We start from the raw sequence: 21530 nt of genomic DNA on the forward strand, positions 1-21530 counted from the left end.
AGTACAGAGGCAAAGATGATGTTGAAAGACAGGTGAGGTATGAGCGGCGGCAGATTGAAATTAGAAATTAGCAGAGATTGAGGCCTGGCGGATAGCGAGAAGAGAGGATATGCTGAAGGGCAAGTTCCCATCTCCGGAGTTCTGACAGGTTGGTGTTAGTGGGAAGTATCCAGATAACCCGGATGGTGTAACACTGTGCCAAGATGTGCTGGCCGTGCACCAAGGCATGTTTAGCCACAGGGTGATCCTCATTACCAACAAACACTGTCTGCCTGTGTCCATTCATGCGAATGGACAGTTTGTTGCTGGTCATTCCCACATAGAACGCTTCACAGTGTAGGCAGGTCAGTTGGTAAATCACGTGGGTGCTTTCACACGTGGCTCTGCCTTTGATCGTGTACACCTTCCGGGTTACAGGACTGGAATAGGTGGTGGTGGGAGGGTGCATGGGACAGGTTTTACACTGGGGGCAGTTACAGGGGTAGGAGCCAGAGGGTAGGGAAGGTGGTTTGGGGATTTCATAGGGATGAACTAAGAGGTTACGAAGGTTAGGTGGACGGCGGAAAGACACTCTTGGTGGAGTGGGGAGGATTTCATGAAGGATGGATCTCATTTCAGGGCAGGATTTGAGGAAGTTGTATCCCTGCTGGAGAGCCACATTCAGAATCTGATCCAGTCCCGGAAAGTATCCTGTCACAAGTGGGGCACTTTTGGGGTTCTTCTGTGGAAGGTTCCGGGTTTGGGGATGAGGAAGTGGCTCTGGTTATTTGCTTCTGTACCAGGTCGGGAGGGTAATTACGGGATGCAAAAGCTGTTTTCAGGTTGTTGGTGTAATGGTTCAAGGATTCCGGACTGGAGCAGATTCGTTTGCCACGAAGACCTAGGCTGTAGGGAAGGGACCGTTTGATGTGGAATGGGTGGCAGCTGTCATAATGGAGGTACTGTTGCTTGTTGGTGGGTTTGATGTGGACGGACGTGTGAAGCTGGCCATTGGACAGGTGGAGGTCAACGTCAAGGAAAGTGGCATGGGATTTAGAGTAGGACCAGGTGAATCTGATGGAACCAAAGGAGTTGAGGTTGGAGAGGAAATTCTGGAGTTCTTCTTCACTGTGAGTCCAGATCATGAAAATGTCATCAATAAATCTGTACCAAACTTTGGGTTGGCAGGCCTGGGTAACCAAGAAGGCTTCCTCTAAGCGACCCATGAATAGGTTGGCGTACGAGGGGGCCATCCTGGTACCCATGGCTGTTCCCTTTAATTGTTGGTATGTCTGGCCTTCAAAAGTGAAGAAGTTGTGGGTCAGGATGAAGCTGGCTAAGGTAATGAGGAACGAGGTTTTAGGTAGGACGGCAGGTGATCGGCGTGAAAGGAAGTGCTCCATTGCAGCGAGGCCCTGGACGTGCGGGATATTTGTGTATAAGGAAGTGGCATCAATGGTTACAAGGATGGTTTCCGGGGGTAACAGACTGGGTAGGGATTCCAGGCGTTCGAGAAAGTGGTTGGTGTCTTTGATGAAGGATGGGAGACTGCATGTAATGGGTTGAAGGTGTTGATCTACGTAGGCAGAGAAAGTACCCCGTATTTTTTTCCCTTCTTCTTCTTCTTCTTCTTCTTCTTCTTCTTCTTCACCACAGATGGATCAATTAGGGCCACATGTAATCAACATTTGTTGGCCTTCTTTTTCACTCGGTATTCCTTCATACGCTATGAATAGGCTAGTTTTCATTGTGCAGACCACGTATGTCAGTTAGTTTTTCTCTCTTCTTCCTCAAAACCCCATGTGTTTGTGATTTTTCTGATTTCATTTCTGTCATGTAGATTTGGAGACCCTAATTCTTTTTCTATCTGTTTGTACCAGTTTGGTCTTGTAGTTTGTTCTTTAAAAAAATGTATGGATTTTGTGCATTAACCTGTTTGAGTCCATTCTTTCTAAATGCCCCATGAATTTCATTCTTCTCACACACATTGTGTCTGTTATTTTGGAGATATTTCTATATATTTCTGCATTGGGTTTTGAATAATGCACACCATCTTTAGTTCTTGGTCCTAGGATTTTCCTCATTATTTTACATTCTTTCACTTCCAATTTTATCAATTTCCATATTTTTTATCCATTTCTATATTTTATATTAGTAATTTTGGTTTGTGAACACCATTTTCAGTTTTAAGCAGTACAGACTGTTTTCGGTTACTCATGTTAAGATTTTATTAGGTCATGAGCAGTGCCTCTGATGAAAATGTTCAATAATTTTTTTCTAATAGGATTGTGGCATTCACATAGTCAAAAGCTTTGTCAAGGTTGATGTATATATCTGCAACATGTTGCTTGTTCTTGATGCCACTTATTATCTCTTCAGTTAACTGAGCAGCTGCTGTACTGTTTGATTTATATTTTAAGAATCCATCCTGATTTTCAAATATTAAGTTGTGCTGTATATGACTTTTCAACTATTTTGGAAAAGACAGGACGAATTGAGATTGGTCTGTAGTTTTGAATTTTAAGTTTGTTTCCTTTTTTAAAGATTGGTGCTACCTGAGCTATTTTTAGCCTGTCAGGGATGGTGCCTGATTCTATTATACAGAGACATTCTGTCTGCACACTTTTAATGCATTAATACTGAGGCCACCATGCCCTGTGGAACTGGAAGATTCCAAAGGGTTAATGATGTTATTTATTTCTTTGAGATTTTTGGGGGCCTAGATACATGCTATGCCCAGATGGATTGCCTTTACAATTATTCTGCAGGGTATTATGTTTGTCATTGATAGCTTAAAGAAAAATATTCATTCAATATATTAGTAATTTCAAGTTGATATTTTACTTCCATCCCATTGTGGTCAATATTAAAGTCCATACACCATTTGTCTGTGCCTGTTCTAAAACTGTTTAGCGCTCCCCAGACACCAGTAGTAACAATGTGAGAAGCCTGAAGCTCATTTGCAATGTAGCTGCTCATAGTCTGTATTAATAAATCTTTCTAGTATTCATGATCAGTTTTGAAGGCCTCCTTTAGCTTGAGATTTTGTGTATTATTCAACATTGCACTGTGGAATAATTTTAATTTTTAAGTTTCAGTGACATCATTATTTATCCAGATACTTTAGTTTATATTTTTAGTTTGATTAACTTTTGTGGCTATAACTGGGCATATGGCCTAAAAACAGTAATAAAAGTCAGCAGCAAAGCTATCATATGAAAACCTATCATTCTCAAACCATGGTATGTGTGCTAACAACTGGGCATATGGCCTAAAAACAATACTAAAAGTCAGCAGCAAAGCTATCATAGGAAAAACTATCAATCTCAAACAATGGTATGTGTGCTAACAAGCAGTTCAATCTGTTGACTATTATAATTATACATAATTATTTTACTTAGATATAGTTTCTTTTTGGTGACAAAGGGCATCTCATTTGCCTCCAATTGAAGCTGTATCACACAGTGATCCGAGGTGACTAGTTTTAGAACAGCTGTACTGTAGGAAAGATGGGTCATGTTTGTTATAATATTATCCAGACATGTTTTGCTGTTGCCAATCTCTCTAGTTGGCTCATGGATAAGTGGGGTCACATTGAATTCATTGAGTAAGACATGTCGCTTTTTGGTGTTGGCATCATTGGTTTATAAGTCTGTATTTATATCCTCTGTGATTATAGTATTTGCATGTCCCTTCAACCCAGAAAATGTACTGTCTATATGTATCAGCAAGTCAGATAAATTTTTGAAAAATGTATTCATACATGACCCAGGTGGCCTATACATACCAATAATAACTATATTTTCTCTAGCCCATCTTAGATTTATTTCAGCAAATTTTGTGATTCCTTCAATGCAATACATCAATAACACTGAAATTATTTGCTTTAACCGTGAAGATAGCTATGCCACACCCAGACTTGTCTTTCCTACTAAAGGCAGAACAAAATTTCATGGAGAGTAGATGACTAATGCTAATTAGGTCTTCAGTGTACCAGTGCTCAGTTATGACTAAAATATCAGGTTTATCAAGACATGTAATAATACGCAGATTATTGTTTTTGTTTTTAAGACTACTGAAATTCTGGTGTATAACATTGAGTCTGAGATTCTCCTGCTGGACTGTACAGGATGATATAGGGCTACCAAACTGTCCAGAAGGCTTAACAAATTTCCCAGGCTTGCCTGCTGTTTGTGTGGTAGTTTCTGTACACAGCTTTGTGGATAATTTCTTCTAATTTCCTCAACAATTATTTTGCTGACAGTCTTTTTCCTCTTTTATTCATACGCATACCACGAGTTATGTGCAGGTTTCTTTCTGGATTGCTGACCTTTACCAAGGACGCATTGTGAAATTTATTACTTTTGTGTTAATCAAGTTACTGAGTGTCACAAGCTGTGTCAAAGATCTAAGAATGAATACATTTATGTCCTCACTTACATTACTCATGCTACATTTTGACCAATCTAACAAAAAGGGCCTGGACTGTAAAACTAAAGTAAAGAAATGACTGCCTAAAGTGTGGAGTTCTGCAGCTCATTTGGTGAAAACCTAATCTCGCAGTGAATATGTAAGGGACAGTCAAATGAAAACAACATAGGTTGAAAAAAGTAAGTAAGCTATTTATCATTGCAAAAGTAACTGCCATAACTGTTAATACATTAACACCACGATGAGACAAGATGGTAGTGCCTTCAGAGAAAAATGTTTGTAGTTTGCCTACAGAACCATGATTGCACCCAAGTGTGCACCTTGCCATCAGAAGCAAATTGAAGCCACAAATGTCTTTCTCAGGGCTCCAAAAATTTGAAAATTGCTTGGGGACAGATAAGGATTGTATGTAAAATGTTTAAGGACTTCCCAGCAAAACTTCTGCATTGTAGTCAGAATGTGGTCATTCGGTTGGAGAATAATGCACACACACATGTAGCCAAGGTTTTTTTGACTACACTGCACAAGTTTCACTGGGAAGCCCTCACACATTCCCCATAGAGTCCTGATCTCTCCCTGTGTGATTCCTATATCTTGGGAACCCCAAAGAAAGATACTCATGGTCGTCAATTTGCCTCAGGTAAAGAGGTACCCACAAGTGTACAATTATGGTTCTGTAGGCAACTGCAAACATTTTTCCATGAAGCCATTGACCATCTTGTCTAGCAGTGGGATAAATGTACACTCCTGGAAATTGAAATAAGAACACCGTGAATTCATTGTCCCAGGAAGGGGAAACTTTATTGACACATTCCTGGGGTCAGATACATCACATGATCACACTGACAGAACCACAGGCACATAGACACAGGCAACAGAGCATGCACAATGTCGGCACTAGTACAGTGTATATCCACCTTTCGCAGCAATGCAGGCTGCTATTCTCCCATGGAGACGATCATAGAGATGCTGGATGTAGTACTGTGGAATGGCTTGCCATGCCATTCCCACCTGGCGCCTCAGTTGGACCAGCATTCGTGCTGGACGTGCAGACCGCGTGAGACGACGCTTCATCCAGTCCCAAACATGCTCAATGGGGGACAAATCCGGAGATCTTGCTGGCCAGGGTAGTTGACTTACACCTTCTAGAGCACGTTGGGTGGCACGGGATACATGCGGACGTGCATTGTCCTGTTGGAACAGCAAGTTCCCTTGCCGGTCTAGGAATGGTAGAACGATGGGTTCGATGACGGTTTGGATGTACCGTGCACTATTCAGTGTCCCCTCGACGATCACCAGTGGTGTACGGCCAGTGTAGGAGATCGCTCCCCACACCATAATGCCGGGTGTTGGCCCTGTGTGCCTCGGTCGTATGCAGTCCTGATTGTGGCGCTCACCTGCACGGCGCCAAAAACGCATACGACCGTCATTGGCACCAAGGCAGAAGCGACTCTCATCGCTGAAGACGACACGTCTCCATTCGTCCCTCCATTCACGCCTGTCGCGACACCACTGGAGGCGGGCTGCACGATGTTAGGGCGTGAGCGGAAGACGGCCTAACGGTGTGCGGGACCGTAGCCCAGCTTCATGGAGACGGTTGCGAATGGTCCTCGCCGATACCCCAGGAGCAACAGTGTCCCTAATTTGCTGGGAAGTGGCGGTGTGGTCCCCTACGGCACTGCGTAGGATCCTATGGTCTTGGCGTGCATCCGGGCGTCGCTGCGGTCCGGTCCCAGGTCGACGGGCACGTGCACCTTCTGCCGACCACTGGCGACAACATCGATGTACTGTGGAGACCTCACGCCCCACATGTTGAGCAGTTCGGCGGTACGTCCACCCGGCCTCCCGCATGCCCACTATACGCACTCGCTCAAAGTCCGTCAACTGCACATACGGTTCACGTCCACGCTGTCGCGGCGTGCTACCAGTGTTAAAGACTGCAATGGAGCTCCTTATGCCACGGCAAACTGGCTGACACTGACGGCGGTGGTGCACAAATGCTGCGCAGCTAGCGCCATTCGACGGCCAACACCGCGGTTCCTGGTGTGTCTGCTGTGCCGTGCGTGTGATCATTGCTTGTACAGCCCTCTCGCAGTGTCCGGAGCAAGTATTGTGGGTCTGACACACCGGTGTCAATGTGTTCTTTTTTCCATTTCCAGGAGTGTATTAGTGTTTATGGCAGTAACAAACAGTTCACTTACTTTTTTCCATCTATCTCGCTTTAATTTGAATGCTCCTCATATATGACCAGATAACAATTATGAAAAGGCCAGATTGCTACTCACCACATAGAGAAGGGGTTGAGTCACAGATAGGCACAATGAAAACCCTGCTAAACATTAAGATTTGATACAAAAATATTTTTTCAGAAACAGCAAACACACCCACACATTTGTACAAGCACAAATCACATACACATTGCCACTGTTTCTGGCTGCTATGCCCTGACTGCAGATTGTGACTGCATTTGATATGACAACAATCAGGGGTGGTTGGTGGGTGTAGGCAGGTGACAGATAGCAGCGTACAGGTGGGGGAAGTTGATGTCCTGCTTGTGACTCATATTGCTGAGGTACACATAGATGCAAGAACTGTCCCATCACCCCACTAACACCTGCTGCAGTCCTGTCATAGGTATCACCTATCCTGTCAGAGGTAAGGCTACCTGTGAAAGCAACCATGTGATCTACAAACTAAGCTGAAACCATTGTGCTGCTGTCTACAGTGGCATGACAAATACCAAGCTGCCTGGCCACATGAATCATCACCACCAAACAGTGGCCAGGAGAGAGCCGGAGCACACACTTGCTGAATATGCTGCCCAACAGTGCTTCAGTTCAGTAACTGTTTCACAGCCTATGCCATCTGGATTCTTTCTGCCAACATCAGGTTTTTGGAGTTGTGAAGGTGTAGCTCTCCACATGAAATATCCTTTGTTCCCATAACCTCATAACTTCAACGATTGCTAGTTCCTCTCCTCCACCTGTATATCCCCTTCCTTGCTCCAATTCCAGCACCACACACCTCATATTCAGCCAACACAACTATAGACTTTTCCCTTTCTCTACTTCTCTCCTCTCCCCTCCCATCTCCCACCCCTCCACTTCATGCAGCCTCACAATTCTGCATGTAGCAGCCCTATCCTGTCTCCATTATATCCCTGCATGCACTCACAGGCAGCATAATATTGTTTCCCATCCCTGTCCTGGTATATCTTCCCTTCCCCTCCCCATACTTGCTCTTTGCCCCCACAACCCTCCCCAAATTGCTGTTCACATTATACGCAGTTGCAGTCTGCAGCTGGGGCACAACAGCCAGAGACAGTGGCCATGTGTATGTGAGTTATGCCTGTATGAATGATGGGCATATTCTCTGTTTCCAAAGAAGTACTTTTTTGTCCAAAATCTTAAATGTTTAGCAGCCCTCAGCTTAGTGCCTCCTCAATGTAGTGAGTAATAATCTATCATTTTCATAATATTATTGTTGTTACATTATGGACTTTCCATTGTTTGGTAGATCCAGGCATGGGGGATGAAGAAGCATATACTGCTGCTTGTAGATTTCAAATCAGAAACCAAGATGTCAATACAAATTTCATTCTACATACTTTGGCAACTATCTTCCCCTCTCAGTGATGCCTTAGATATATTTCAAGTCAGAGCTTCTGACAATGGCTAATGACTAATGAATTTAATGAATTCAAAGAAATGTTGAAAACCAAATGTGACAGATTTGAAAGAATATGGAGAAGAGTCATTCATGACTACCGTATGGGTGAAACAGTAACTGAAGGTCCTAGGAATAATACTGCAACCAATTTTGTGTGTGTGTGTGTGTGTGTATGTGTGTGTGTGTTTAGCACAACAGCTGGTGTTTGCGTATATTTCCAGAAAAGTGTTGGTGATTTGTTAAAGTTTATTGTAATACGGGCTCCAGGCTGCATACTATGAAACTGTAAGACTCTTTGAGCTTCTTTTAATTATTTCTGCATCTAGTGCCTCTGCTGAGAAATGCTTTTCAGCCATAAAAAAGATAAAAAGCTTGTGTATGTTATTACTATCTCTCAAGAACAATTTGCAAACTTAGTTCTGTTATTAACAGAAAAGGATCTCCTGTAGTAGTTCTGAGTTTCATTATCCAGTGATCAATAAAATTGCAAAAAAATGTAATTTCAAATTTAAATAGATTTAATTCTGTTGTAACTGCTAACCTTTAAGGGGAAGTTCAGTACATGCCACTGCATTCCAGTGTATCATTGGTTATCCAGTCTAAGGCATTGAAGATATAGTTATTTGAATCATTTAGTTATTGTTTTAAAATAAGGAACATAATTATGAAAAGTTATTCACAAATAAATCAGTGTGACTTAGATGAATGCAAAGGTCTGCATAGTATCTACGTGCATTCCCAGAATGGGGGCTGTATGTTTTTCAGTAAGCAAGTGGAGTTGGGCACTTGCAATTTTCCCCAACTCAGCTGTTTCTGTGTTATGTTATCAGTTTTGTGTTGTACAGCACTTGTTGTTGTGGACCATATTGAACCAGTGACCCCATGGACAGGTACACAAACAACAATTTAACAGTATTTAAGGATTCTTTCACCATTTTTGGTAGAAAAATTCATATTTAAGGTTGAATAATAAGTAAATTATTTTTGTTCTACTGATTTTTGTTTATTTCTAACTAGTTTTCGGCTTATTGAGCCATCTGCAGGAAACAACTGACTAGCATCTACAAGGGGCACTAGTTCTTAGGTAACCAAACATTATATGCAAAGATACAATGCACTTGCACAGAAATGTTGTGCACCAAACTTGTTATTTAACATTATAAATTACACTTCATGCAATGGACACTATTAAATGTAATAAATAATTAAACCAAACAATGTTATGGCATTACAGGTTATATGGTTAACATGATGACATATTGCCTATTTATGCTGCATAATGTAAATAATATGCCCATGCTTTGAAAGTAGAAGATTGCTCATGACGAGCAAATTATTATGATTTGGCATTAAGAAAAGACCAGCATCCAAAGAATATGTATTCTTTCTACTTAATCTTATAAGCTAATTTTAGTTAAGAAAGAGTATTTGATGTCCACGATGAGACCAATTTTAGTTCCAAAGGAGTTTTTGATTTCCTTGGCAATCAGCACTGGTCATATGGAAAGCCACATTTCATTCAGCACAATATAATTTGCCATTAATTCTATATTACTTGCTTTCAACTTGCTTGCTGTTTTGAGCAAGTTTCATTGTACAGAATGCCATAACATATCACTCTCAGGAAGTATTACATCTACTATGACTGCACATATCTTTGTTTTCCATCTACCCTCCTGCATCTTCTACCATTTTTATCTTTCCCCTTACTGATAGGTTTCTTATCTTTATGATTTAAGTGCTACTTTTTACATATTCTGTCAGGAATTCATTTCACTGTGTTCTAATTATACAACTGATGTCCAGGACAATTTAATAGTCAATATTTTCAGAACATTTTAAAGAAGACTTTTGGAATTATTTTTGTGTTTAGTGAGATGGAAAATTGATTAAACAAGATGAAAGAAGGTATTTCAATATCAAACCAGTTAATAGATTGATGCAAAAGAGTACTAGTCATTCTACAATCCAGATACCCTAAGAAGGCTCAACAAGCTGACTTGAAAATATTACATTTTATTATGAAATTACTTTGTATGGTGCTTATGTTTCATAGTAGGTGTCTCTTTATTTTTGGAATAGTGAAGACAGTTTGAAAACTAAAAATAGAAAATATATTACACTGTATGTATTATAACACACTATTCTCCGTTCACGAAAATTTTTCAGGTAAGATTCTTCTCTGTCCATTTTATTCTGGTTCTCATTTGTAATGAAATGCTTTTTAATTAATTTTTATTTTAACTAACTGTGTTGAAAACTAACCTATGAGTGATACACACAAATTATTTGCATTAGGAGTGAATCTTAAATCTTAGTTGGATTTTTTTTATAGATATGAGACACATGTAATAACAAACTAAAGTTAGTTGTAATATGTCAAAAATTAATTACAAAATCTTTCAATTTAATTTTTATGTATATTTCAACAGCTGACTCTGACCTCATAATTTTCATCAATTTTTTGTCTTCTTGAACCATTACAGAGAAGAAACCTGAATACAATGAAGCTGGACAAGAGTGTTATTTAGATGTATGTCGGGCTCTAGGAGTAATGCCTTCCACAAAATTTCTAAAATCATTACTTGGAACAAAAGTAAATTTTAGGGTGAGTATGTGAAAAATGTGATGTGTTCAAAGTAAATTACAGTATCATCAGTAGTTTGATAAGTCACAATTACAAAATACTAACACAAATTCCTTACAGAGAAATAGAAAAACTGGTAGAAACCAGTCTTGGGGAAGATCAGTTTGGGTTCTGTAGAAATGTAGGAACACATAAGGCAGTTCTGACCCTATGACTTATCTTAGAAGATAGGTTAAGGAAAGGCAAACCTACATTTATAGAATATGTAGTTTGGAGAAAGCTTTTGACAATGTTGACTGGAATACTCTTTTTCAAATTCTGAAGGTGGCAGGAGTAAAATACAGTGAGCAAAAGGCTATTTACAATTTATACAGAAACCAGATGGCAGTTATACAAGTCAAGGGGCACAAAAGAGATGCAGTGGTTGAGCAGGAACTGAGTCAGGGTTGCAGCTTATTACCAATGTTATTCAAGTCGTATATTGAGCAAGCAATAAAGCAAACAAAAGAAAAATTTTGAATAGGAATTAAAGTCCAGGGAGAAGAAGTAAAAACTTTGAGGTTTGCCGATGACATTGTAATTCTGTCAGAGACATTTGCTGATACTTGGAAGAGCAGTTGAATGGAATGAACAGTGACTTGAAAGGAGGATGTAAAATAACATCAATAAAAGCTAAACAAGGGTAGTGGAATGTAGTCCAATTAAATCAGGTGATGCTGAGGGAATTAGACTAGAAAATGAGATACTTAAAGTAGCAGATGAGTTTTGCTATATGGACAGCAAAATAACTTATGATTTTCAAAGTAGAGAGGATATAAAACATGGACTGGTGATGGCAAGGAAACCATTTCTGAAGAAGAGAAATTTGTTAACACTGAGTATAGATTTAAGTATCAGGAAGTTTTTTTTGAAAGTATTTGTATGGAGTGTAGTGAAGTATAGAAGTGAAATATGGACAATAAACAGTTTATACAAGAAGAGAATAGAAGTTTTTGAAGTATGGTGTTGCAGAAGAATGCTGAGAATTAGATGGATAGATCAAGTAACTAATGACAAGTACTGAACAGAATTGGGGACAAGAGGAATCTGTGGCACAACTGGACTAGAAGATGGTAGGACACATTCTGAGGCTCCAAGGGTTCATCACAAATTTAGTATTGGAGGGAAGTTTGGAGGGAAAAATTGTAGAGGGAGACCAAAAGATGAATACAGTAAGCAGATTCAGAAGGATGTAGGTTGCAGTAGTTACACAGAGATGAAGAGGCTTGCACAGAATAGAGTAGGATGGAGAGCTGCATCAAACCAGTCTTTGGACTGAAGACCACAACAACAACAATACTTTCTTCAGGCAAAGTGTTTGCTTACCAAGGGCTAAAACAGGAATATCTTGAACAGGCTAACAAACACAGAAATTTAATGATTTGTATATGCATTCAGAAGTTTAATCAGGATTGGAATGGGGTGTGGGCTTTTCATTAGTACACGGTGCTCAGGTTTTGCAAAAGAAACAGTATCAGGTTATTAACTGATGGGGATTACATGGTGAGGATTGCCAGTAGCCTGAGAGAAGGTAACTCCAGCAGGCAGAGACACATCTTGAAAGTGAAGTGGAAATTCAAAGCTGAAGGACTAAGCCATTTACTGTCTGTTCTAGGTGGTGGCTTATATCAGAAGGGAGAGTTATTTTCCAGTTGTGGCTCTGGAAGCCCTCAGTCTCACCAGTCAGGTCGTTTGGCAACATGATTTAATTGCCAAGGTGGCTTTGCTAATGATGATTTGGTCTTTTCTGCAGGGATCTAGTTGACTGTTGTTGGATCAGCTGAAAGGCGAAGAGCAAAATAGGTGGGATCTTTGAAAAAATTAAATAATAAATATTACTTGCATTTTGGGCCTTGTGGCACCTTGTACATCTCCTCCTCCTCCTCTCCCTGGAAGAGTTCACCTTGGGTGAACTCCACAACCTCAATGGGGTCATAAATATAGGGAGTTAACAATATTTAATTTTCATTTAACAATGCAATATTTTAATTTCATTTAGTAACTCAGATCTCAGAATGTGAGTGTAATTGTTTCACCACTGTGCTGTACTTACAATTATCAACACATGACTGTGATGGTAATGGAGTTACAAAGATAGCCAAAGCTGTTTTCAGAGACAGATTTGAGAAATACGAGCAACTGAAACACTTGTACAACAAGGATTAGGATATAAAGTAAAAATAATCAATAGATATTTACAGGTTGGGGTGTTTTTTAATTTTTTTAATTAATAAAGAAAGTGAATGATTGATTTCTAGCATTATTTGAGGTGGTGTTGGAGTTTGTAATAGAATAGGATCCACATTACATTGAAAGGTCTCCCTTCAGACTGTAATTGGTCTGTTTTAGAATGACATAAGCACGCAGTCCCAACATCCCTATGGTGACCAGGTAACCACCAGGATGGCACCAATTGTTTGCTAACCTAATGGTAAGGCAGACTGATATAACAGAACAGGATTTTGAAGCAATTGCATTTAACTGTAAGCAGGGAGGATGGATGCATTGTAAGTTAAATTTATTTTGAATTCATTATTACTGCCAATTAAGTCCTTCATGTAATGATGTAGCTATCTAACGGATCCAATAAAAGTTACACAAACTGAAAATATGTTAATGTGTGTAAGGTACCAAGTCAACTATTTGAGTAAATCTCTCTGAGCATCAGCCAGAATGACGTATGGAATTAAATAGGTTCGACTACTAAAACTACAAAATGAAAACTACAAAATATGATGCTTCTCATTGTATTGATGCATCTTATAAACAAATAACCAATCATTTACAGTAAATATCTGAAGGATGATTCATCGATTCAAATTTATCACAAAAGCAAGGTAATTAAGTCCCGTTAAACTAAACAAATAGACCATAAAAATAACCAATGACATTAAAACAATATCAAGTGAACAAATAAGCACAATCATAAAATACTGCTGTTTCAAAGTCACAAAAGCAGACAATTCATAAGACAAAACCAAAATAATAGTTTTAATTAAAGAAAAAATCCTAAATGAGATTACAAAATTACAGATCATGACATCAGAAAAATAAAAATCATCATAACTTTTGCACTGGTCTTGGCCAAAGCACATTGTCAGCTTTAGTGGCTGTAGGTGTTCTTCTACATAAATTTTGTGTGAAGCATCAGTATATAGTCATGTTCAGTGTTAGAATAGCAAGCAGGGCAGGAGTCACTGTGGTACTGTTGTATTAAGTAAAATATGGCAGAATGCTGTAATATGGGTGGCAGCTAAATCTAGTGAAGTTTGGTAATGATCCAGTGCCATCAACTAATCCAAGGACGAACAATTCTGTGTTGTCAAATCCAGAAAAACTGAAGGTAGGATGTGCACTGAGAGAGAAATTTAATTCCAGGCTTGAAAACAGGAATGGTTTGATAGTGGCATTCAGAGTTTCTTTCAACCACCTGAAGAACCAAAATTCAGGTCCCATGATATAGTAACAGGATGCTTTGAATAGAAGTCCACTACTATGTAGTGTTACTTGGTATATGTGGGGAGGGAAATTCCAATTTGAATATACAGATGAAATCTGAATGGCTACAGGATGGTGTACAATTGATTCTTATGCCATGGAAGAAAGTTTGCATTAATTTGACCAGTTAATTTGGACACCAATTGATTTTTTTACATACGAGAAACTGTCTTTGCCAAGGTCTACTCAGAGAAAGGGCACATGGACCGATACTGGTTTCTACTTATTCAGTGGCAGTTGAACAGTAGGTGATTCAGATTGGCATTGACTGGGATCTTATCTCTGCTGATTGAATTGAATTGAACTGAATTTGATCCTGTAAGATTACATTGTGTACAGTAAATGTACGTGTAATAGAGGACATGTCAAAGTAGTAACATTCATTATCACTTATTTTTCTACCCCTTTAGCTTACATTTTTACATCATTGATAATGAATAACAATATATACAAATTTAATGGCATAAGTATTCTGCAACACTGTAAAACTCTTTTTCAATGAGATAGTCTTTAAGTTTCTTTGGAAAGTCATTGTCAAGTACACTATCTTGCAGGTTTTTAGGCAGACTTATTAGTAGTCTGATACCAGAGTACTGGGGTTCTTTTTCTAGCATTGCTAGTCGGTGGGGTATGCTCCGTACTTCATTCTTCCTTCTTGTATTGTGGGTGTGTACACTAGCATTTGTAATCCAGTCCTCACTACCTTTCGTGATGTACATTATTGTTTTGTGTACATACAATGATGAAAAAGTTAATATACCTAACTTTTTTTTAACACTCTTTTGGCTCTTGTTTGTTTGAGTTTCCCCACACAGTCACTCCATACTGTAAGTATGGTTCAAAAAGTCCATGATACACTGTCCACACAAGGTTCGTGTCTGAATACTGTGATAGCTGCATCATTAAGAACATGACAGAGCTCAGTTTCTTACAAATGTTATTAATATGTTTTTTTTTCCATTTCAGTTCATTATCCACAAGAATACCTAAGACTCTAGCAGATTCTACTTCTTCTAGCCTTGTTCCATCAACCTCTAAATCCATGTCTACAGCCTTCTCCTTGTTTTTAAACACTGCATACATAGTTTTTTTAGACATATAACCAGTTCATTTTCCAACAGTCATTGAGCTGTGACATTCACAGATATGTATGCTTTTCTCTCAAGCTGTTCCATATTTTGGTCAGTATTTAGTATTGTCATGTCATCAGCATACAATATTTTCTTTTCTTCCTCCTCAACACCTATATCATTAACAAATGCATGAAATAACAATGGCCCCATTACCGAACCCTGTGGCACTCCATATTTGATGGGTTTGGTTTCTGATTGGTATGAGTTTGCTAATGATACATACTGCTTGCGGTTGCACAAGTATGATTTTATCTATTCACCCGGTTGCCCTCGAATGCCATAGTTTCCTAATTTTTGTATTAGCATTTCATGGTCAATGGTGTCAAATGCTTGTGAAAGATCCAGAAAGATTGCAGAGACAACCTTTTTTCATCTAAGGACTGTAAAATGTATTCTGTTAGACTGGCAAATGCTGATTCTGTAGATTTACCCTTTCTGAAACCATGTTGTGAGGGTATGATAATGTTATGTTTGTCCAAATAATTAACAAATCTGGTGTACATAAGCACTTCTAGGATTTTCAAGAAACCTGATATAAATGAAAATGGTCTGTAATTGTTGGGGTTGTCCTTATCCCCTTTCTACACTGGCACCACCTTCGTTATCTTCAGTTTTTCTGGAAAAATTCCATCTCTGAAAGAACAGTTTGCTATGTTCAGCAGTGGTGTTATTATCTGCTCTCTTACCAGCTTTATTACATAATTTGATATTTCATCATCACCAGCTGATTTCTTGGACTTCAGTTTCTGTATAGCTTTCTGTAGTTCATCTTCCGTGACTGCTCTTAAGAACGTAGTGCTGCATGATCTTTTTGGTACCTTAATACTCTTCTGTTTTTGACTATTTCTTTCAAATTTTAAGTTTTCTACTACACTGATATAGTTATTATTCAATATGTTTGCTATTTCCATACCATATGTGACCACTGTGTTGTCTATTTTAATTGACCTAATACCTTCTTCTTTGTTTGAACTATCATTTTCCTTCCTTTCAGCATTAATTGCATTATAAGCTGCCTTTGCCTTGTTTTTTGAGTTCATTATGGTGGAGTCAATTGCTCTTGCTTTTGCTTCTCTTATTGTTTTCCTATACTTCTTTTTTAACATTCTATAGTTTTCAGCTTCACCCATCCATCTCAGATCCTGCAGCTTTCTTCGCTCTCCTAGTATTTCACTGGTAATCCACTGTTTGATCTCGCGGCCTTTCTTGTCTCTTTACTTTGGGAAACACTACATTAAAATTTTTCTTTTGTTGGTTTACATGTCGTGAGCTGTATTCTGAGGCAAATTAATTAGCATCGTCTTTTTTTGTATGGTGCTTATATTTTTCTTTTCCAGCTACACTGTATGTTTTTTCACCCCCTTCAGGCCACATTAGTTTCCCTTGCTTCTAATGATTTTACAGACATCTGCAAACATTCTGCTGAATGTTACAGACCCCAGTCTATTTAAATGCAAGCCATCCTTCACTAGTGAGTTTTCACATAGAAATTTGTTTGGGTCTATAAAAACTGCCCCAAGCTGATAACATTGTTCTTTAAGAGCACAGGTTACTTTGGCGGTATATTTTTCACTCACTGACCTTCTGTTTATGATTCCGCTAAGTATCAGCTGAGATCCTGCATACAAATTTCTTGCAGAACGAATCATGTTTCTTGTTTCGTTTGCCATTTCTTCCTCACTGCTGCTCCTTAACGAATTTGATCCAACATGTGTAAACACCCCTTTATAATTAAGTCTGGTTTCAGAATTTGGTCCTGTAGTAGCTTGTCTTGCATTTACCATATTTGTAAAATGTTTACCGAGTTTCTGCGTTCTAATTCCACGTCGTAGGTTGATCTTGCAATTGGAAACAGTGATATTCTTCAGCAGTGAATTGCCAATTATTAAAAAGTCATTTTCCTTCTGTTGCGTATCTGTTGCCTTGTTTTTCCTTTTGCTATATGTCACCACCTTCCATTTATATTCATCTTCTGGTTTTTATCTTACTGTGTTTACCAAGACATCAACGGGAACACTTGAAATGTTATTAAAGTCCGATCGTTCACTCATATTTTCGCGATTTTCTTGCTTTTCCGTTTGATGGTTTTTACACACACAGGACTCCTTTTCTTGTATTAATGCATTGTTTTCTTCTTGATGGCTAAAAGTTCAGTTTTTAATGCCTCAATGTCACTTTGTAGTAACTTTATAATTTCGTTTTTTGTATCAACTGCACTTACAAGTCGGCCATTTTGTCATGTAAACAACCGTGACATGTCCACAGAAAATCATTGCTGACAAATTTTAGATTTATTTTCACACAGTTTTCGTGTAATCAGCAGTTGCATTTGATACACAGAATACCGTTCTTCACATGCTTTTCACATTCTCTACTCGAAGAACTGTTCATTTTTTGCCTTTTTAACAAGAGAGAAGCATCAGTACACTTTCCTATCGGTGCCATCTTGCAAGATACCTTCAAAACAATGTGGCAACGTTCTGCACCTTTGTAACAAAAGTTTTCAAATTCAACAAACTCTGAATATAACTTTGCCATATCAGACAGTGGTGAAAACTGTGTAGTGCAATGTCTCAACATATTGATATGTTGTTGTTGTTGTGGTCTTCAGTCCTGAGACTGACTTGATGCAGTTCTCCATGCTACTCTATCCTGTGCAAGCTTCTTCATCTCCCGGTACCTACTGCAACCTACATCCTTCTGAATCTGCTTAGTGTATTCATCTCTTGGCCTCCCTCTATGAGTTTTTACCCTCCACACTGCCCTCCAATACTAAATTGGTGATCCCTTGATGGCTCAGGACATGTCCTACCAACTGGTCCCTTCTTCTAGTCAAGTTGTGTCACACTTTAAGTGTCTCATTTCCTACTCTAATTCCCTCAGCATTCGACTACATTCCATTATCCTCATTTTGCTTCTGTTGATGTTCATCTTATATCCTCCTTTCAAGACACTGTCCATTCTGTTCAACTGTTCTTCCAAGTCCTTTGCTGTCTCTGACAGAATTACAATTTCATTGGCGAACCTCAAAATTTTTATTTCTTCCCCATGGATTTTAATTCCTACTCCAAATTTTTCTTTTGTTTCCTTTACTGCTTGCTCAATATACAGATTGAATAACATCGGGGATAGGCTACAACCCTGTCTCACTCCCTTCCCAACCACTGCTTCCCTTTCATACCCCTCGACTCTTATAACTGCCATCTGCTTTCTGTACAAATTGTAAATAGCCTTTCACTTCCTATATTTTACCCCTGCCACCTTCAGAATTTGAAAGAGAGTGTTCCAATCAACATTGTCAAAAGCTTTCTCTAAGTCTGCAAATGCTAGAAACGTAGGTTTGCCTTTCCTTAATCTTTCTTCTAAGATAAGTAGTAAGGTCAGCATTGCCTCATGTGTTCCAACATTTCTACGGAATCCAAACTGATCTTCCCTGAGGTCAGCTTCTATCAGTTTTTCCATTCATCTGTAAAGAATTTGTGTTAGTATTTTGCTGTTATGACTTATTAAACTGACAGTTCGGTAATTTTCACATATGTTAACACCTGCTTTCTTTGGGATTGGAATTATTATATTCTTCTTGAAGTCTGAGGGTATATCGCCTGTCTCATACATCTTGCTCACCAGATGGTAGAGTTTTGTCAGGGCTGGCTCTCCCAAGGCTGTCAGTAGTTCTAATGGAATGTTGTCTACTCCGGGGGCCTTGTTTTGTCTTAGATCTTTCGGTGCTCTGGCAAATTCTTCATGCAGTATCATATCTCCCATTTCATCTTTATCTACATCCTCTTCCATTTCCATAATATTGTCCTCAAGTACATCGCCCTTGTATAGACCCTCTATATACTCCTTCCAATTTTCTGCTTTCCCTTCTTTGCTTAGAACTGGGTTTCCACCTGAGCTCTTGATATTCATGCAAGTGGTTCTCCTTTCTCCAAAGGTCTCTTTAATTTTCCTGTAGGCTGTATCTATCTTACCCCTAGTGACATAAGCCTCTACATCCTTACATTTGTCCTCTAGTCATCCCTGCTTAGCCATTTTGCACTTCCTGTCAATCTCATTTTTGAGACATTTGTATTCCTTTTTGCCTGCTTCACTTATTGCATTTTTATATTTTCTCCTTTCATCAATTAAATTCAGTATTTCTTCTGTTATTCAAGGGTTTCTACTAGCCCTTGTCTTTTTACCTATTTGATCCTCTGCTGCCTTCACTATTTCATCCCTCAAAGCTACCCATTCTTCTTCTACTGTATATCTTTTCCCCATTCCTGTCAATTGTTCCCTTATGCTCTCCCTGAAACCCTGTTCAACCTCTGGTTCTTTCAGTTTATCCAGGTCCCATCTCCTGAAATTCCCACCTTTTTGCAATTTCTTCAGTTTTAATCTACTGTTCAGAACCAATAGATTGTGGTCAGAGTCCACATCTACCCCTGGAAATGTCTTACAATTTAAAACCGGTTTCCTAAATCTCTGTCTTACCATTATATAATCTATCTGATATCTTATAGTATCTCCAGGGTTCTTCCATGTATACAACCTTCTTTCTTTATTCTTGAACCAAGTGTTATCTATGATTAAGTTATGCTCTGAGCAAAATTCTACCAGGCAGCTTCCTCTTTCATTTCTTAGCCCCAATCCATATTCACCTACAATGTTTCCTTCTCTCCCTTTTCCTACTCTCGAATTCCAGTCATCGATGACTATTAAATTTTCATCTCCCTTCACTACCTGAATAATTTCTTTTATCTCATCATACATTTCATCAAATTCTTCGTCATCTGCAGAGTTAGTTGGCATATAAACTTGTACTACTGTAGTAGATGTGGGCTTCATGTCTATCTTGGCCATAATAATGCGTTCACTATGCTGTTTGTAGTAGCTTACCTGTACTCCTATCTTTTTATTCATTATTAAACCTACTCCTACATTACCTCTATTTGATTTTGTATTTATAATCCTGTATTCACCTGACCAAAGTCTTGTTCCTCCTGCCCCCGAACTTCACTAATTCCCACTATATCTAACTTTAACCTATCCATTTCCCTTTTTAAATATTCTAACCTACCTGCCCGATTAAGGGATCTGACATTCCATGCTCTGATCGGTAGAACACCGGTTTTCTTTCTCCTGATATTGATATAATGCAAACATAATACTAAACCATTTATAGTACAAGCAGATAACAAAATATGGAGGAATAAGTAAAAGAGTGAAACAAGGCTGAAAGGGCATACTGGGTAATTTTGGTTTAACAGAGAATGTGTAACATATAAATGTAAAGGTAGTGACACATTAGTAGCACAGAGGCTTGCTAGCAATCACATTAGAGCATACAGCAGTATGCATCAGACGAAAGACATCAGCTGTGTGACTGGTATTGTATCTGGATGTCCATAAAGGACAGGCTATTGCTCATAACAACAATCCAATGGGGAATAAGACATGTACAAACAGTAGTGATAACAAATTAATATATTTAAAAAGAAATAACAAGGCACAGAGGCAACTTTACAAGAATGGCCCAAGTGCAACAGATTGACATAGAAAATATTAACTCTAATCCCCCTAATATTTCTCAATCCCTAGACCATACATTGTACAGAATGGTGGAATGTAAATAATAGTGATGTGAATACATTTGTTGCTGTTTAATGGTTTTGGTGCACAACAGCTTTTGTGTCAAATAATTCTTCCTGAGTTTTGGTGGAAGTGATTTCTCTTCTTCAAACAAAGTTGTAAATTGAACTGGTGTACATACATTCGGATCTGCCTTATGCAAGTTTTTAAGCTTCCACTTTTACGGGTGAGGTAGAGTTAATAAATCTTCTCAAAAAAAAAAAAAAAAAAAAAAAAAAAAAAAACTTTCCTTCAGTTCTATCCTAATGATTTTTCTTGTACCGCCCAATATTTTCTTACTTTTGTTTTAACTGCAACACTGTGGTACATGGTTTAGTGGGTTCTCACAACATAGCCATTCATTCTGGATTCCCTCACTTCCTTGTAGTGGGAACACTGACATCCCCCGCCCCCCTCCCCATCCCTACTTGGCCTTTTTGGGAGTTAATGATGACTTGAAAATGGTTTAGAATGTCATTGCCTAAAAATGGGATCAAAATCATGGTCACACTTCCAAACCACTTTGAATATTAAACCTATTGTGTAGATTACCTTTCTTCCCAGTCCACTCAGTCTACAAT

At 38.7% G+C, this 21530-nt stretch overlaps 1 protein-coding gene across 1 annotated transcript in view; it reads left to right on the plus strand.

Annotated features, from left to right (window-relative positions):
* The window catches only part of LOC126188600 (leucine-rich repeat-containing protein 74B-like), a 232494-nt gene that overhangs the window by 25764 nt on the left and 185200 nt on the right, over positions 1-21530 (plus strand). Inside the window, exon 2 of the mRNA XM_049930202.1 lies at positions 10566-10687. Coding sequence (XP_049786159.1) covers positions 10566-10687 — 122 coding nt within the window. The remainder of the gene's footprint in view (positions 1-10565; positions 10688-21530) is intronic.

This window comes from Schistocerca cancellata, chromosome 5, assembly GCF_023864275.1.
Source record: "Schistocerca cancellata isolate TAMUIC-IGC-003103 chromosome 5, iqSchCanc2.1, whole genome shotgun sequence".
Classification (NCBI taxonomy): Eukaryota; Metazoa; Arthropoda; class Insecta; order Orthoptera; family Acrididae; genus Schistocerca; species Schistocerca cancellata.